Raw genomic sequence first — 18,811 nt, forward strand, 5'->3', positions numbered from 1 at the left:
TATATCATTAAGAAATATCAAGAGATTCTGTTTTATTATTTGTAAATTGAAATTTTATTTTTAGATAATAATTTAAGAGTCCAATATTTAATATATGACAGTTATGTCTCAGATCGTAACAAACCATTTTGAATACTAAATGCTATAATACACATATTGTACATACATTTCCCATATTTCTTACTTACCTTATGGTTTCTGCTCATTCCAATTATAAAAACGAACAAAGTTATTATCATGTGTTTTCCCCGCGTTGAACTGCTGTGAGCTCGAGGCAGGGTTATGTGAAACTTCACCGTATCTGCCATGCAAGTCGCTTGACAAAAGGACCTTCGTCCGGATAGCGCTAGGCATTTTTCTTGTCAGTTAAATGATATTCTCGGAAAATCTGCAGCAACTTGCAGCACAGGTATGGCGGGAGGATCGGCTACCTCATGGTAGTGGGTAGATCGTAGATTAGAAACGATCAGATAGATGAGCCTTCACGGCAAGGCAATAACGACACAGCGCATATCTTCCACAGATGTTTAGTACAATTAATTAGACCTGTACGGCATGAAAGGAAGAGATAAGTGTGGCTGTTCGACACGGTTACAGGTGCTCGATAGCGCAAGATTTCGGCACGCGTTCATATAACAGTTGGCATACGTGGTTAACTTATTCGATCGCGATACAATTTTGATATTTTATTTGAAAAGACGCCCCTGAAGGAACCCGAATCACGTCCGGCACTTCGGCACTCCAAGATAATCTGTGCAACTCATCCTAATTACGACGCCGATTAATTTGGCAGTAATACACAATCGCTTCGTGTTGCTCGCTGGCGATTATCGGAAACGAGTGCCGGCATTCGGCACGCGCCCATGCAACTCCTCGATTTGCGATACGTTCCTTCTCAGCGGAAGCGTGACAGCCCATCGACATATTAGCTATGGTCCACGCGCGTATGGGAGAAGCAGGACCCCCGAGGTAGCTGCTCCGTTGTCGATCCTCGTTTTCTCGGTATCGTTAGAACTTCCCCAGGACTTCCATGGCTTCTGCTGCCTGGGAAACGACCTCCGCGCTCTCCACCCTCACCATCTACTTAAGCCTTCTAAAGCTGGTTACATAACATGTAATATAGCATGTAATGTAGACCCAGCTTAAGGGGGTAAAGTAGTCACATGACTTCTTGAGATTGCCAGTTCGGTATCTGCTGTTACAGTTTCCGTTACAGGGATAGTATTTCCTTACTACGTGTGTGGTAAGTGAATGCGAGATGGAGCCGCGCTGTTATTCCCACTACACTACACACATTAGTGCACGACTCGCACGTTCGTAAGCTCAGCACGTCGGAGCACTTCAAATAGCTTCGGAAAGTCGAAAGAGAAGACGAATGTTAGTCTTACTCTCTCACTCTTGAAACACTACATTCAACTGTATGTACAAGTCGTACAGTCATGAGCCATGCAATCTTTACAATTGCCTTTACATTTTCACTTTCCGATTTATGTTAGAAGGGGACTTTTCGGTGAAATTCTCAGAAATTTTTACGACATTTTGGGGGACGAATGTGAAGATTAGACATTTTCATTTATAAATACGTATCTAATAAATATATTTGAACTTTTCTCTACAATGAGTACATATCACGTGTATACATGTATACATGTATACATGCATGTGCATGTAGCTTTTATAGACAATTAGAATTACACATAAGTGTTTAAAATTAATAATAAATAATTTAACCGTGTACAAGTAATATACGTAACATTTTCACAACAGTTAGTATAGTTCAATTTTTTAAAGTTGCTTGTAAAAGTTCAAATGTGTCAGTTACGTATAGATTTATAAATGAAAATTTGTATAAAAAAATTATAGTATTTATGAAATAATGTTGCATGCAATCTAAATATTTAAAGAAAATTCTTTCCACACTATGTATCGAACCTAGGACCTGTCATTAGAAATTAAATATTATCCGCAGATATTCAGCCGTCATCGTTCAAAATACCATGCAATTTTAACAATAACAAGGTAGAGTTGGACATATTTTATTTAGGATAAAGAATAAAAAATACCAAATAAATTCATACAGTTTATTCCTGAATAACGAATGACAATACAGATTTATTCGTAACTAATGTACAATTTTTTATCGAATAAAAGTGTTATTATGTGCTGAACAAATTTTTGAACTTTATTCGTTAATAGGTCCGTGGCGAATAACTTTCCAGACTAAGCAGTATTGGCATATGTAAATACAATCATTGCAAAATGTTTAATAATTTATTTGAAGAAAAAATGATATGTTATTTTTACATAATTTCACTTTGTTCGTAATTCTCATTCGAAGATTCCACGAATAAAAGTTTATTCGAAATGTTAATTCAAATAATTCTGATACAAGGTGTGGAAGGACGCGTGGTATGTACAACTGGAAAGATGATTCTACTATCTGTAAAAATATGTAAACCGAAAATAAGGAATAAAATTTTTTTATAAAATACTTAGTTTTCGGGAAAATTTAATTTACACATTTGTCTAGTATGCATGCACTTGACTATTTTCTTTATTAATAATTGTATTGTCTTGCATTTGAATTACAGAATAAATTGTTGAAAGTGTCATCCTTGTTCTTCGAATCACAAAGTCATAGAATGATGTTACCGTATGATGCTTTAATTTTTCGAATGCTAAGCTATTTATCGAGTCGTACGAAAGAATTAATGTACGCAGAAAACGCTCTAATCCTTCTGCAATTAGAAGAATTAATATAGGCTTTATAGAAATTAAAACAGCAGAGCACCGTAATATCAGTACGCGATTCTCTGATTCAAAGAACAACGATTTGTATGTATCAACAAGGATGACAGCTTCAATAATTCATTTTGTAGTGTATTATCAGTGCTTACCATGACGTTGGCATTGCTTATTTTTCCGTACGCATACCAGACAAATTTTTAAATTCAATTTTCACAGAAACTAAGTATGTTATAAAAAAATTTCATTCTTTATTTTCGGTTTATTATTACATATAGTATAATAGAATTGCCCCTTCTCGGTTGTATCAAGTATCATCTTCTACATAAACTTGTTTTAATTTAATTATTCCTAAAAACTACGCATTGGCACGAGATATTCTATAGAATGTCATCGTTTAATCTTTAGACTTATCCCTAAAAATTTCATAAAAATTTTTGGCGATCTCAACGATGAGTCTCCTTTCGAGTCGGAAAGTGAAAATATCTGTAATGTCCAAAAAGATTGCGTATAGCTCGTGCCGCTTATCAGTGATTTGAACCCACTTGAACCTGCTTAGACCTAAACGTTTTAAGCTTAGGCTTAGACCATATGTACTTATAGCATTGAGCTATATACCTAACTAGAGTGCGTACTGCGGAGGGGCGGCCGTCCAGGAGAGGCAAGAACTAGGGTGATGCTATCGCAGTCTAACCATGCAGGCACGTATGTTGTCGTCGTTTCAGTACCCCCTCTACAATACAGCAATTGGTAAGAGAGGGATAATAGGAAGAACAAGGACAGATTCACCCCAGTTCGGATCTCTCGCTTTGACCTCCCTTCCTCCTTCTTTTTCTTACAGGGGGCCGCACTCCAGTTAGGTATAGACATCAATGACTTATGCATAGGGCCTGTATGTAGTGTATGTACAGGGTGATCAGCTTAACTGGAACGCCTGAAAGTACTGCGTCTAGCGGTGAGAAGCCGAAGTGACGCTACCGCGAGAGGTCTGCAGTAACTGCATTTCGCTCAGAACAATCTCTAAATTATCTAAAAATGCTTTGATTTCGTAGCTGTCAATGTTTGCTTTACTTTGAACACTCATATTACTGAATATCAGCAGAACTGGTTAAATTATGACCAGAACGCACTCGATTGAACCTTCCTCTATCAAATGAGTCCTTTCCTAGCTCAAAATCTTCTAATATAAGGACGAAAAGTGTAATGACCCTATAATAATACGGTCTTGAAACGTCATGCAGGTTCGGCATGGAGGCAACGAAATAGATGATGATTCTGATTCACGGTGTTTCCCCCAGGAAGTTTCTTTTGGGGACCCTTTTAAAAGTAAACCCAGCATACACAATATATATGTGTACGTGCGCGTGCTGTGTATTTTCTTTTAATGCAGAATTAAATAATATATAATAAATTTGGTAAAGCGATAGGTACTGGCAACGTGACAATGACTATTCTGTGTTTTCGTTCATGATTGATCACGAATTAAATGTTCCGGCGTCACATTCACGACCGCAGATGACCTTTCAAATGCAACACTGGCTTATCGTTCTTCTAAAATGCCCCATGCATTAGTCACTCAGCCAGTGGCTTGTGAAGCCTAAAGTCGTGTATCAACGCGTCTACATATCTTAGTTTTTCAAATGTTGTAAAGTCGCTCGGCCGAGCGTCTTGCCATAGTTTACAGATTTGATCTCCCTTAAAATATTACAATAAAATTGGTAGAAATAACAAAGTTGCTAAAGTTTTATTAAATATAGCAATTCAGTGGTCGCCAAAAGTTTGTGATTAGATGCATAATAATCCGAATTAGGTCGGCGGACAGAATTGTCTCATAAAGTAATAGTACTATTCCTTTGAGTTGTATGTACGAAACTTTCGATTTATGACATACGTTATTATGATATATCTGGTGCGACCATTGTCTTACGGGTCCCTAAACTCTCGCCTCTACCGTCTATGCGTAAATTCATCAGTAGTTGTATGTACTGTTAAATTAGAAATACACATAGTAGAAATACGAAGACATAAAATAATACTAAACATAGCAAAAAGATAAATTTATTTTAAAGGACATCCAAATATTATTATATTCTTAAATGTATGGAAAGTAAAAAATTGATAAATATTTTCCATTACTTTTTACATGCTTTTGAAATCAGTAATGTGCACTCAAAAACAATACTTTGTATGTAATACAATTATTATAAATATATTTAATTACTTGTTTGTCCTTTGAAGCTTCAATTTAGAATAATTAAAACAACGAGAAAAATGTTCAATTCTCTTTCTTATATTTAAAGTTATATACATTAAAGTACATAAAGTTGTATACAGTATAAACATCATGAAAATATATATATGTAACTAATTTTTTATAAAGAATGTTCTGCTAGAAGAATACTGTCACTGATCTATAATTTCAATGAGATAAATTACTTAAATGTCACATAAGACTGCATAATGTACAACATATCAGATCAAATGCGTAATGCAATTCTATTGCACATTCCCAAAAATAATTTAATACAAAATTTTTGTATGAAGTATCAGTGAACTATGTGTTTAAATATAATACGGAACATTATTACTCAAATGTTTAACAGGAATATATTTAAAATAATTGAATGATTTGTTAGTACATGTCAATAGATACAATATATTATAAATTACAGTAAAAAATAAAAAAAATATTGTACATACTTAATAGTAATTTCTCGAAAAATTCATCTTGTAAATGTTAATTTAGTGTTAATTGATATTATGATTCTGATCAGTAATTATTGCGTAAATCTAATTTGTCAATATCTTTTTTGGTGCATGAATACGACTGTGCCTTAACAATGAACTTTTATCAGTGAAAGATTTTTCACATTCTACACATTTGTATGTTCTTCCAGTATGTGTAACTAAATGTCTACTGAGACCAGACGCATGACAGAAAGCTTTAGGACAAAGCTGACAGTGATGCAGCTGAATGTCATTTGGATCTAATTTTTGGTGTCTTCGCATGTGTACCTTTAATGCTTCACGTTGAGTAAAACTCTTGTCACAATGTTGACATTGGAATGGTTTTTGTCCAGAATGAGTCATAAGATGACGAAGTAAAATTTCTTTTTGTGCAAAGGCACGATGACAAATATTGCAGCCAAATGGTTTCTCACCTATAAAGATCATAATTATTATGTCAAAATCTGAATACTTGTACATACTTTGTCTTCAAACGTACAGACAAACATATGATTATCATACCTGTGTGGGTACGTTCATGTCTCACCAAAGCTGATCTAGTAGGGAACCATTTCTCACAAGCTTGACATGTAAAGCCTCTTTGCGTAGAATGAACTGACTGATGACTTTTCAACATTATTCTTCGAGTAAAAGCTTTCGGACATTTATCACATTGAAATACTTTTAATTCTTCGTTAGCTTCAACTGTAAATGAAATAGTGTGTTAACAAATTACATTTACATTCATTTCATTTTTATAACAGCTCCATATACTACCTATGGTATCTGTAATTGGTTGTAATTTCAGTGATTCTCCTTGGCCAGAGTTATTACTTGTCAGTTCCATCATATAAACATTTTTGTGATCAGCATTTGCAATAGCTCTTTGTACTTCTTCTGCTTCATCCTCCGATTCTTGTTCTTGTTTTATGCGTGTTGTGCGTATTGTGCAGCGTGCTTTAGCAGTACGTTCTTCAGCAGGTACTAGCGTGATGTTTTCTGGATCTTCCGACATAGCCTCTTCCATTTCCAAATTTTCAGAATTCATTCCTATGATTGGGTATATAATTAATTAATAAAGTACAAAATATATAGTAAGATTAATTAAATCATAAAATCACTCGGTGATTACACACAATTTTAACTTTTATACGAACCTAAGATGTAGCCACCAACAAGTTCTTCTTCTGTAACTTCGATTGGATCTCCATCTGTCTGTCCACTGTCAGCTTTAGTTGACACTAGATCAGCTAATAATTGTTTAACTTGTTTTGATTTTCCAGAATTAGAAGAGTCCTTTAATTCTTCCCTATTGCTGTCTTGATTTTCTCCCTCCTCATCTTGACCAGTTAATTGTTGTATCAGTTTCATGTGCTTTCGAAGCTTGGCATCGGCAGCTTCACATTTCTTCTTAAATTGGTAAGACTTTTCTAATTGATATTTACAAGGGTGACAAATCATGTTTGGGAGACCATCTTCTTCATACACCTGAAACATAGAAATGTGATTCAGTATTTCATATTTTACTATGTTTTAAGATTTAAATAAATATTGACAAAGTTTATAATAGCTTTACTTTTTATTTAACATTATAATTCATATAAGGCATTATAACACACGTATTTAATATTTTTAAAAAAGACATCTGATGTATCTATTTTTCTATCTGATTTAGCACGCACTCTTATTCACATAGATTTAAAAAAACATGTTTGTTAAAAAAATTAATTTCATAGATACATTATGAAATAAGCTATGTTTGGTATTTTTGTAATTCTTAAGAATATACTATTCAAAAGCAGTCTAATATTTTGAGTCTACTGTCATAGAGCATATTGACCAATGATATACAGTGTTTCTAAATATCTAAACCATTTTTGAAGGATAAGTTCTACATACACAGATAATGAAAAAGTTCATGTGGACATATGTCTAGAATTGCTTAGTTTTTTGGATATACGTTATTTTGTGTTGCGTACAACGCTAGCTTATTTCTTGCTTGCATGGTGTATTATCCCTTTTAAGGCTCTCCTTGGCCAGAGTTATTCCAGCTCTTTAAATCGGTAGTGAATGCTCATAGATTTTAAAGAAAGTATCATACCATATGCAATATAAAATAGCATTTCCAGATATATGAGCACATTAACTTTTTTTTATTGTCTTGTGTATAGAATTCACCCGTCAAAAATGTCCAAAATTAACAGTTTAAGGACATATTTATAATATATTAAAACTTAAATACATTTAAAATCTGAACAGATCAAAATCTATTAGCATTGCAACTAGCTAATTAGCAATAGGAAACATATGTTTATATTTTATATTTGTGAAGATATTGCTTTATAAATCATCTGACTGAACTTTAAAACATTGTTTACGGAATAACAAATAAGAGGAAATAACTGATAACTAATAGAGAAAATAAATCTTTTACAATTCTAAGATTATATTCTACAAAATATTTTTTGGACTAGTGTGCTACACAAAACTACCTTTTGTTTGAATAATTGGTACGTAACTGCAGTAGACATGATCAGTAGTTACAATTAAACACGTAATCATCTACAAACTATTACATTTTAATTGTATCCTACGATTTACACAAAACTATATATTCTTGACTAATGGTAATTTCCTACCAAAGAGTAAATATATAGTTTCTATTTTAATTTTTACATGTAATACATTCATGTATAATAATATACCAATCAATATATAGAATATTTTACTTGAATATTTCTAAAAATATAGAGTAATTGTGTACTTTTGTGTACTAACTAAAATAGATCTTTCATTTTTTAGGTTTTAGATTACGTTTAAGAAATTTCTCTACTCCCTCTTGGATTCATTCTAAAGAGTAATAGGTTCTGAATTATATTAATTTTAGATATACGTTAATTTAAGTAAAATAATATTTGACTAACATAGAGAATAAGAAAAAGATAGCATTGATTGAACAGCATAAGGCGATAACATTAAAGCAGTGGCCGTAATCTAATATTGCAGATTTCTATAAATTCCTAAGGTAAACGTTCTGTAATGCAATGATGTGCCTCTTCTAGATTCCTGTAATGAAGGAGAAGAAGGTGGCGTCGACGTTTCGCGAAGCGCGAACACAAAGTCGATAACTCGGTAAAGCCGGTAGTTGCTTTGGGCAGTGTGTCGCTCGTTACATAGGAGTCACAGTCGAGCGTTTCTCGTATAGTTACGTTGGGTGTGTAAGTGACGCCACAAGTACGAATCAAACTCGAAGAGTAGGGAGAGAGGAACAGAAAGAGAGAGAGCGAGAGTTTCGTGCAAAGAGATAAACTAGATTCCTATTTTTCGATAAGCTGCCAATATAACGTAGGATCGACGTGCCCCGGATGCTATGTCACTTGATTTCGTCGCGTTACTCGTTCGTCCAAACACTCGAACTTACCTCCAAATTAACGCAGGCCATTATTCGGAGGGATAAGGGGATAGTTTCGTCGTCGTAAATCGGCACCATCTCCTCCTCCTTTGCCAAGCACAGTCGGCACAGCTCGTTCACATGAATGATTACGTTACTCGGGCTATCACCTTTTTTTCTACTGTACGTTTTCATTGTGACAGTTTCCACACTATTTCCAAGCTTCCTACGAGTAAATCTTTTGCGTTTGGCGTCGGGAAGAAACAGTTTTCCCTGGAAAGCCCTGGAGAGCAGGACTCGGTCACACACAACGGAATCTATAATGGCGGCGGCGGCGGCGGCGGCGGCGGTTGGCCAATGGCGGATGTACGCAGTACAAGTGGCGCTGCTCTACAGCAAAGATGGAGAATACAAGTATCGCGAATCGTCCGTGCGCGGAAAAGGGACGGACGATCGAGTGTGACGGAGAGGAGGCATCATTTGGTGTCCTCGTTATTGCAAAGTCGGTAAGGCCGGTAACTATTATTGATTTTCCATTCTTCCCAACGGCGGGAAACGGTCTTCCAACCGCCACCAATCCTGCCGCATTCGAATTTCCTTCCTCCACTTCCTATCCAATGATTTTCCATATTGCTTTATCTACACCTGCTTCTTAACAGTTATGTATGGGGACTGTGGATGAGTTCTATTGACGGTCAGGATAGCAGAGCATTTTCTGCTTTAATCTTTCTGCACTAACAATTGCGGAAACGGTCCTTCTGTAGTAGACTTTATTCCAAGCACAGTTCTCGCGGAGTATCGACCGTTCCGTGAGACACTGTGTAACGGCAGGTATTTTTGATATCATTTCTGTTGAGTTGCTTGGGAATAGCGCTACAAATTTTATTCTGACCGACTGCGTTAGTTACGTTGTTGTTGCATAAACCGCTTCTAGTGTTTGTATACTAATCATGTGACATCAGTATGTATTTTGGTTATCCAGCTCTCTTGGTAAGGAACACAATTTTATGCGGAATTAAATGCATTCGTACTCTAGCATTGAAACATTTATCGTGTCGTGATTATACCTACATTTCTTATATTAAAATAAATATTTAAGATACATTTCAGTGAAAATTAGTATTGTTTATTATTAATGAGCACATAGATCTATAATTATAGTTATAATTACAGCATTTTTTAATTAATTTGATTAATTTTGATAGAGATGTATTTTATTTTTAAATTTTCGGAGAAGGAAATTTGTTTTATCTTATCTATTATTTATCAAACGGGTTTATCTTTTTATTGCTATATACAGAGGAATTTGCTAGATATTATCTTATTTCAGTGTCCCAAAATTGTTGCTTTTAATATGTTCCATATGTCATGGTAACAAAGGTAGTGTATAGTATTTTTATGTTTTACTAACATTTTTTTATTTAAAAAAAAGAACACGTAAGTAAAATTTATCGTGTATGTGTGTATAATATTTTGACGATATGTATCTTTTTTGAAAACGATGAAAAATTTCTTATTTTGAATGTAACAAAATTTTTTTCAGACTGCAAAAGAACTCGCTTTATAAACGTAAATTATATTGGCAATGAACCTTATCTGTCGAATTAGCATAACGAAATAATTATCGATATTTTTAGTTGAGATAATTATGGACGAAGTTGTTAAAAATATGAAGAAATTCTTACACAGTGTATTTTTCCAAGTGTGAAATTTTCTAAAAATGTAATCGGGGAAGTGTATAGATATCTAAGAATATTCTTTCGTTTTCTCTGTGATATAAATATGAAATTTCTATTGTAGACATTTGTGTATATTATAGATACACGATACTTTACTATTTCACATAGTGAAATAGAAAGAAATATTATCAGTTATTAAATCTCATCAATTATTTCGTTTGAACAATTTATCTATTCTTTATAATTCTTTATCAGGTAATATGCAATTGTGGTGTCCTTCTTTTAGTAGCACAAAATTTTTCAGTTTAATAAATATATGATTATATGTTCTTCGCTATTCTTTTGTTAATTACTTTTGTAAAGGAAAATTTTCATGTGAGAAATTAATATTTTTATGGTAAATACGATTGTGTACGACAAAGAAAGATTTGATCGAATGTGGATACGTAGTTTTAGATCAATTTGTAATGACTATATCAGAGATATAAAATTTGTTTCAGAATTTAATGTGATTTTAAAAAAGAGGAAAGATTTTTCTCAGATATACATATGAATATCCTTTCTCCGTTGAATACATTAATGTAACTAATTTCTTGTTACTTTTATATCTGAGTAAGACGTATTTGAAATTAGTACATAGTACATATCGATACATACCGAGTTTTTTATTGATGTTAATTTTATTAGTGTTATTAGCTCTACTGAAGCTAAAAGCAAATATGTGTGTAAAACATGCCGCCTTATTTACTAAAATTTGAGAGCATAAATTAAACTATTGTTTTATTGAACTTTAAAAACCAAATATCCTTCGTCTTGACTATAATATCCGATTTCAATATTACAATAATAATTCTTAAATTTATACGGAACATTTTGTTTAGTATGAAAAAAGGTACTTTTCTTTAGAATAACAACAACGAATAAAAATGATTAATAATTATTGGAATGAAAATAGCAAATAAATTTCTTCAAGTAAATCATTTATAAATTCAGCATTTCTACATTGATTTATTTTGATTTTTATTGATTTTTATATATATTTCGTTTTATCCTATCGGTTGGACAAAACGAACAGATTGGCCTTTTTTTAGAAAAGCGTAATTTCACGGAAGACGGTCAACAATTATTAAATAAAATCTATTGTACGTTATACTAAACACTTCACTACATATGATTAAACGAAAAAATTACATGAAGCATTTAGAACCAAGGGGATACAAGTGACATTTTTGAAATTTTTGAGATAAGAACAAAAATGGTTAGTTAAATCGTTAAATATAATGTAAATAATTTAGGTAGTCCAGCATTGCGTAAAACTATCATCTAAAGGCCAGAAAAATTGACTGCTAACCAAATTATTGAAATAAGTTGGTGCCAAAGTGATACAAACAATTTACTATCTCATATACCGCAATATAAACTGTAATTTATTTTTACAAAGCAGCTCGTATTACCGAAACAATCATAGACAATAACGAAGAACTTCTGTAAATCTGATGAGTAAAAATAAACTTAGTTTTAATAATATTTTAACTACTGGTATTTATAATAAAGGCATTTACTAGCATTAAAATATCTTCAGATTGTGATGTTTTATGTTTCTTTTCATTTCTTAATTTTTATTTCTTTCTTAAATTTAATTAGTGCCAAAGGGATGCAAATGCAATAACATTATTTTCTATATAATTCAATAACTTATAAACTAACAAATGAAATTTGTTAGACATCTGTGTAAAGTGTATATACTCCTTACTATATGTCAAGTAATAAATGTAACTTAATTTTCATAGAGACTTTACAAGGAATTTCAAACTTGATTTGCTTGATATCAGAAAAATGTCCCTTGCATATCGTTGATTCTAAGTACCTCATATGGAAGATAGTGGTAAAGCGTTCGTAATGGTTCGCGTATCAGTTTTATTATTTTATATTAACATCCCCGATATATGTATACAGAGTATTACAGATAGTAACTGACAAACTTTGCCAATACATTTAGGTCATTCTGACCAAAAATATTATGTATATAATGGATCAACTTGTCTACGTTCTCGAGGCATGAAAGGTAAAGTGACATAAACTACAAGTAATTAAATGCACAAACTACTTGACTTTTATTCATAATAACTGATTATAAGTAACATTATTGTTAACGTTAACAACAGCGTCTTTGATTTTTGTTATCAATTGCTCATATGCATCAGGTTTTTGATTTAAATACATCTGCGATTTCATGTAACTTCATAAAAACATAGACATAGTTTCAAATAAATGATTATCATTAAAAGTAAATATTTTGAATGTATCTAATTACTTGTAGTTTCTATCTAGGGCTGGAGAACATTTGAAACAGATTTGTAGAAATAGTGGCAATTGAAATATTTTCCCTAAAAAATACAATTTCGCTAGATTATATCATTTCCATATCTTAAAAACGAAGACGAATTAACATATACTGTGCCTATATAACATTTTTTGTTCAACAAGTAGCAAATAAAATCAATATTTTATATGGTTAATTATTTATCAATAAAGTCCCCTGGTGTACGAAAGCAATACTTATTTCTCGTATTGTAACCAAACTTTGGGTTGGAGGTGTTTTGGAGGATAATCAACAATTTCGAAAAAGAGAATTTCAGAAAACGCAAAACAGTTTCCCACGTTTGCCAGGAGAATACTAGGATGTTAAGGTTGACAGAGAGCGGGGGTCGAAAATAACTAAAGTCAGAGGAGGAAAAGAGACGGCTCTTCCGATAGGGAGGGGGTGGTTCTTGCTAGTATTACGATGCTTTCGCTTTTCCTAGTCCAGTGTGTTTCGCCACCCGAGAAACCCCGCGTGCCTTGCGTTCTAACGCGAAGGTAGGTGCCCGTGGCTGTGTTCGTCATGCTTTCGCACTTTCGCTTTGTGAATTCAGATACCTCGTCGAGTGTCATCCAAGGGATGATTCGAAGTTTCAAATTGGAGAAAATATCTCCTGTGTTTGCGTTGAGTAGCGCGTCAAATATTCGTTCAAAGGGGGAATAAACAACGAAAAAAGAGGAAATCGCACGAAACATGGAGTGAAAATTTCTATACTTTCTTTTTACAATAATTAACTTTTTTCTGTGAACGTATATTTTGAGCAGTTTCTCGTAAATTTTTGGGTAACAAGGCGTGGAACTACTTCAGTTTTAACGATCATATTAAAAGAGTTATTGGCAGTTTACAACGTGTAAAACGGTATACGATTCGTTGCTATTTCTCAATATTTTCAGTCATGATGATGAATCACTCGTCCATCCACGTCATTCATAACCAGACAGTTTTATCTAACATCATAGACAAAATATGATTCGTATATTTTATGAACTTAGCATTTCATGTGCTTTTCATATTTAACAACACTAGTCATCAGTTTTATCTATTTTAATGAGAAAACGAGAACAAATACAGTATTTAACAATTTAAATTAGTATGACGTTACATATTCTAGAATTGGTAATATTTTGTTCACTTTTTTGGGGAAAAAACGAATAAGACACAAAATACTTCTATTCGTTTCATCCGACAAATCGTTTGTTATCATACAATTTGAAGCATATTCAAATATTTGTATTGAACGGTTGAATATAAGAAGCGTGTTCCATCTATTTTTTCCGTATTTCCAAGCGTAAGCGTAGGAAATTTGTTTTTCTTCCGCTTTACGCTTTGCTTTTCCAAAACCATTGCACTCCTGCGACCGCTAAAAAAAACCGTCGGTAACGCGAGATTACGAAATCCTTCGGTTGTGTCAGCAATTGCGCGTCCAGTTAAGACATGATTGACGCTGAAAGCGGTTGTTGGTAACAGTGCTTTTAAACGATTATCGACCACGGCCATTAACGATGTTATCCGCGTTAGACGATCGATTCTCGAGCGAGCAACGTTTTGTGTTCTTACATACCGATATTAAATCACGCGACACCTATAGTTATTTCAAAGAAGCGCTATTTTGAGCTCAATTCCTGTTTATTTTCTGCCTGGAAAAAGGTACTAATGCAAAATTATTCACAGCGCGTTTGGATACAAAATTTCTAATATTCACTGCTATTTCGTGTTCCACTTGACGTTGGTACTTCGTGCTACGTAAATTCCGAGCAAGTTAATCGTAATCTAAATCTTAGCCAAAAGTTTTTACACGTGCATCGTTGTAGCAATAAGCATTAAAATAGATCAGGTTACACCTGCCACTACGCGAGTTGTGCAAACAAGGGCAAACTTCCAGTTAACTCGAAGAATTTAACCGTCGCGTCATGGTGTCATTGCGCGCGAAAAATGAATGAGAAAATATCGATGCGCAGAAACGGGCATAAGATCGGAAATTACGAGTCGTGGAATCTGTTAATTGATACTTTTAAAACTGGCACAATTTCTGATTCCAGGACAGTCGAATTTTTAATGATAATAATAAATGGATTAATAGTTCTGTACAAAAAATATTGAGTTGTGTCGATTAATACATTAAGAAATAAATAATTCCACGTAGAAAATCAAATTTAACCTTCAGATGTCCTTTATGCATATGCATATGTACAAAAAGTTAACATCAAAATATGTCGCTTTCGAGACCATTCAACTTTTATCTGAAATATCTGTCGTTACAGATAATAATATTGATATTAATCAAGATGATAGTATTATCGATATTGTATTAAAGGCAGAATTTGTTGTGTATTATTTTTTATTTGTAGAGTCCCTGTTTATTGAACCACGACTATTCAAGGTTTTTGAGTTACTGAAACTTTCTTCTTCGTATAATTGGCGATACTCATTCTTCATTTTTTGCAATCTGATCCTTTCTGCATATAAATTTTCGACGAACTAAACCTTTCATGACAAAAGTCTGAATACATGAAGTAAAATATTGAAATACCCACGGAAGGAGAATTTATTTTAGTTCAATTCTATAGATATAACTTGGAATATTTTCATTTATTTATTACTTTAATTTACTTGAGAATCACAGTGAGCCTTATCACAGCGCTTGAAAAATTATGTATATTTATAGCACATAGAATAATTAATTTACAAAACAAGTAAACAAGTTTAGGCGTACACCTACCGACAATCGGTGACCGACAATTTTGTCTATCTAAAGGTCGATTAAAAACTTACCAGAATTTGATTTATTATTGATTGTCTTCTTATCCATTAGATAGAAAAAGAAGAATTATTCAGTCTGTAATCGACCTTTAGATAGACAAACTTGTTGGCTACCGATTGTCGGTAGGTGTGGGCCTAGGCTAATTAATGCCTAGTAAAGTCTAATTACTAGACAGCTAGAGATGATTTGCCATTGATGATATAGTGTTGTAGTTAGGACAGTAGGATTTCTATTTGTGATTCTAACTCTATGGTCAAGGACCGTGGTAGTGGAAGTTGCCTTTTATGATAATATAATAATTACCAAGGTCTGAATTTCATCAATAAATTTTTCTGCGTGCTGCATCACTCAAAAATCATTGTTTCTATTGATCTGATTAACCTTTTTTTCATTTCTTTTTCTGGGTTTACTAAATTTTATGAACACTCTCTTTACAAATCATAAAAGAGGTGAAAAATTAAAAAATTTCTTTAAGTTCTTTATATGAGAAAATAGCCATACAATTTTGATTTCTTCATTTCACCTTATTGCGTGTGACCCGAAAAATAGAGATCGTCGCAGATCTCCGAGACTAATCGTCGCCCGAAAGTTTCGAAAAGTTTGGCCGCGTTTCCGGTAGCTCAACGAATCACGATTCCGTTGTAATCTAATACGACCCAGAAGTACTATTGGCGCTCGGATCACGAGGTGGAAGACGGAGATGTAGAGATTTTGCGGACGATGTAGATATATTCGGAGGAATTTCGTAGCAAAAATAACTGCAGTAGACTACCGGTGGCCGCTCGGCAGGGACGCGTCAGAGAGAATTCGAAACTTTCATAAGATAAACGCGCACTTCGCTCGCTTACGTATCTTCCTTTTTCAATTCTTCGCTGTTTTCGTCCGAGTTTCCGGCCATTAGTAGCGGCGTAACCGAGTTCCAAACAACTGATCGGGCCGATGTTGCGTCAAATCCCTCTGCTCCCATGATATTGTCAAAAGTTTTTCCTGTTTTATTTTATATTTATTATTATACGATTTCTCCGTACTTTGCCTACGGTAAATGCACCGAAAAATGTAATTAGAAGAAAGGGGAACAAAATGGGGACATGAAGGCAAAATTATTATAGAACATTATACTTGTTGAAGATATACCTGTCTCTAATTAATAGTATTTCCTAGATATAGTATTTCTATTTAGGTATACAAACTGTACCAAAATAATTCTCTTAAGTATTACACAAAAAGTACAAAAAAATAATTATTATTTACGTAACGGTATACAACTATTTTTTTGCAGATAATTGACCAGCTCAATACGTAAAGACTGCATTTCATGATCTAGTTTTAAGTAGCTGATGAGAATTTTTTCGTAAAGAGCTATTTTTTTTCGAACTTAATTTGGGGAACTTCAAAAACAGTAGCTGCCTTGCAATAGTTCATTTCCTTTTCTATAATAGCTTCAACGGCTTCCTGCATCAATGTTTCGGATCAATTTCTGCCAATCTGTCTTTCTTTTATAAGTCCGTACCATTTCACTTAAAGATTAATATTCACGTGGAAGTGTCTTACTTCAAATATTATAAATAAGTAACCTCTAAAAGTACAAAAAATGTTCTGTAAAGTACACTCTAATTGATAGTATTCGATAATTAACACTATTATAAATTTCAACTTAACACTTAGCCAACCACGTGCGCCACAGGTAATGGGGAGATCAAGGTTTTGCGAAACAGACAAAAGGGAACTGCATGCATAAAGATGCTATAAATTGACCGAAATCGTTGGTATTACCAAAATTAAATTGTTTGTTTCAACCTTACATGTCTCTGATACGTTAAGATAATGCATACAAAAGATACTGATTGATCCTAGCCTTCCCTTTCCGTCCTACTTTTGCAATCTAAATATTTTCAATTATAATTAAGAAAAAAGCAAGACGCGCAAAAATCGAAATCTTGAAAAAATACACATAGGTAATGTCATTTATTTAAAAAATATTTAGTAATTTATAAATGTATAAGTATTTAAAAAGGGATTTATATATTTGTGTAAATATATAAATTATATATTTGTGTAAATATATAAATTATATATTTATGTTTAGGGATTTATGTGTATCTATTATTTCTGATCGTATAATATTTTTAAGGCATTTTATCAAATTCTTCTTTATTAACAAAATGTCTTTATTATAAATATAAAAGATAAAATATTATATCAAAATACTTATACAGACGGTATCAGAAAATGTAGGACATGTTTGTAGGATTGCTTTTATATACGTAAGACAATGAAAAAAGCTCATGAGTATCTGTGCTTGAAAATGCTTAGTTTTTTAGTTATATGCTATTTTATATTGTGCAAAAAGTTGGCTCAGTAACTAATTGCCTGAACATTGAATATCCCCTTTATAGTCTTGCTAGACTCAGAAATATCATAGTCTTTTAAATAGGTGAGCCACCGTGATGGATCTTAAAGAAAGTGCATATTACACCATACGTAATACAAAATAGCATATACAGTAAACTCTTCTATAACGCAGTACTCTCATAACGCAGTTTTCATGTAACGCGATAGTTTTAAAACGCGATGGCTCTATAATATGTATACTTTTACGGTTGAAATTAATAGGGAATTTCCCTCTTTTCCATATAACAATTCTGAGTTTTTTTATAACGCGGTTTCCATATAACGCGATATGAATTAATTAAACTTATCTTTTCTCAACGGGTTGCGAAATTGTCACGATTCACTAAACTTTTCACTAATAAGTACAGCATTCTCGAACGCTTCATTATGTTGAAAAGATAGATATATTTACTGACACGTAATGGTAAAAATTGGAAAACTTAGTTTTACATAAAAATTTAAATATTTCATAAGCATCGTAAAATAGGAACAATATTTTTGGATTATCACTGTTCTATGTTCGTAATTGCATATCTCATTTCTTTCTGACGGTAGCATTTAGTTTCTTTGTGTTGATGAGAATAAAACCGAAGGTAACGAACGAAACTGTTCTCTTATATCGTATTATTATCAGTAAAATTATTTCTCTATTGTAAAGTGGTTTCTTTGTCTGGTAGATTTTTGAAAAATGTTTTGTAAGTCAATTAACTGTTTAATATTTGCGATAAAAGTACTGCTAAGTCATGTTAACTGCA

The 18,811-nt window shown here is 33.0% G+C and overlaps 2 protein-coding genes across 2 annotated transcripts in view; one reads left to right on the forward strand and one right to left on the reverse strand.

Annotated features, from left to right (window-relative positions):
* Window positions 1-5,032: 5,032 nt before the first annotated feature.
* On the reverse strand, window positions 5,033-9,186 carry LOC143185065 (uncharacterized). The gene is made up of 5 exons (XM_076387792.1): window positions 8,894-9,186; window positions 6,630-6,960; window positions 6,250-6,522; window positions 5,995-6,177; window positions 5,033-5,906 (listed from the first exon to the last, which is right to left on the reverse strand). Exons 1-5 carry the CDS (start codon window positions 9,056-9,058, stop codon window positions 5,536-5,538), a joined length of 1,323 nt encoding a protein of 440 aa, XP_076243907.1. The 5' UTR covers window positions 9,059-9,186; the 3' UTR covers window positions 5,033-5,535.
* Window positions 9,187-13,287: 4,101 nt separating this feature from the next.
* The window catches only part of LOC143188507 (uncharacterized), a 40,220-nt gene continuing 34,696 nt past the window's right edge, over window positions 13,288-18,811 (forward strand). The window contains exon 1 of the mRNA XM_076392820.1: window positions 13,288-13,401. The gene's annotated coding sequence lies outside the window, so the exon portion shown is untranslated. The remainder of the gene's footprint in view (window positions 13,402-18,811) is intronic.

The sequence above is a fragment of the Calliopsis andreniformis genome, chromosome 2 (genome assembly GCF_051401765.1).
Source record: "Calliopsis andreniformis isolate RMS-2024a chromosome 2, iyCalAndr_principal, whole genome shotgun sequence".
NCBI classification, from domain to species: domain Eukaryota; kingdom Metazoa; phylum Arthropoda; class Insecta; order Hymenoptera; family Andrenidae; genus Calliopsis; species Calliopsis andreniformis.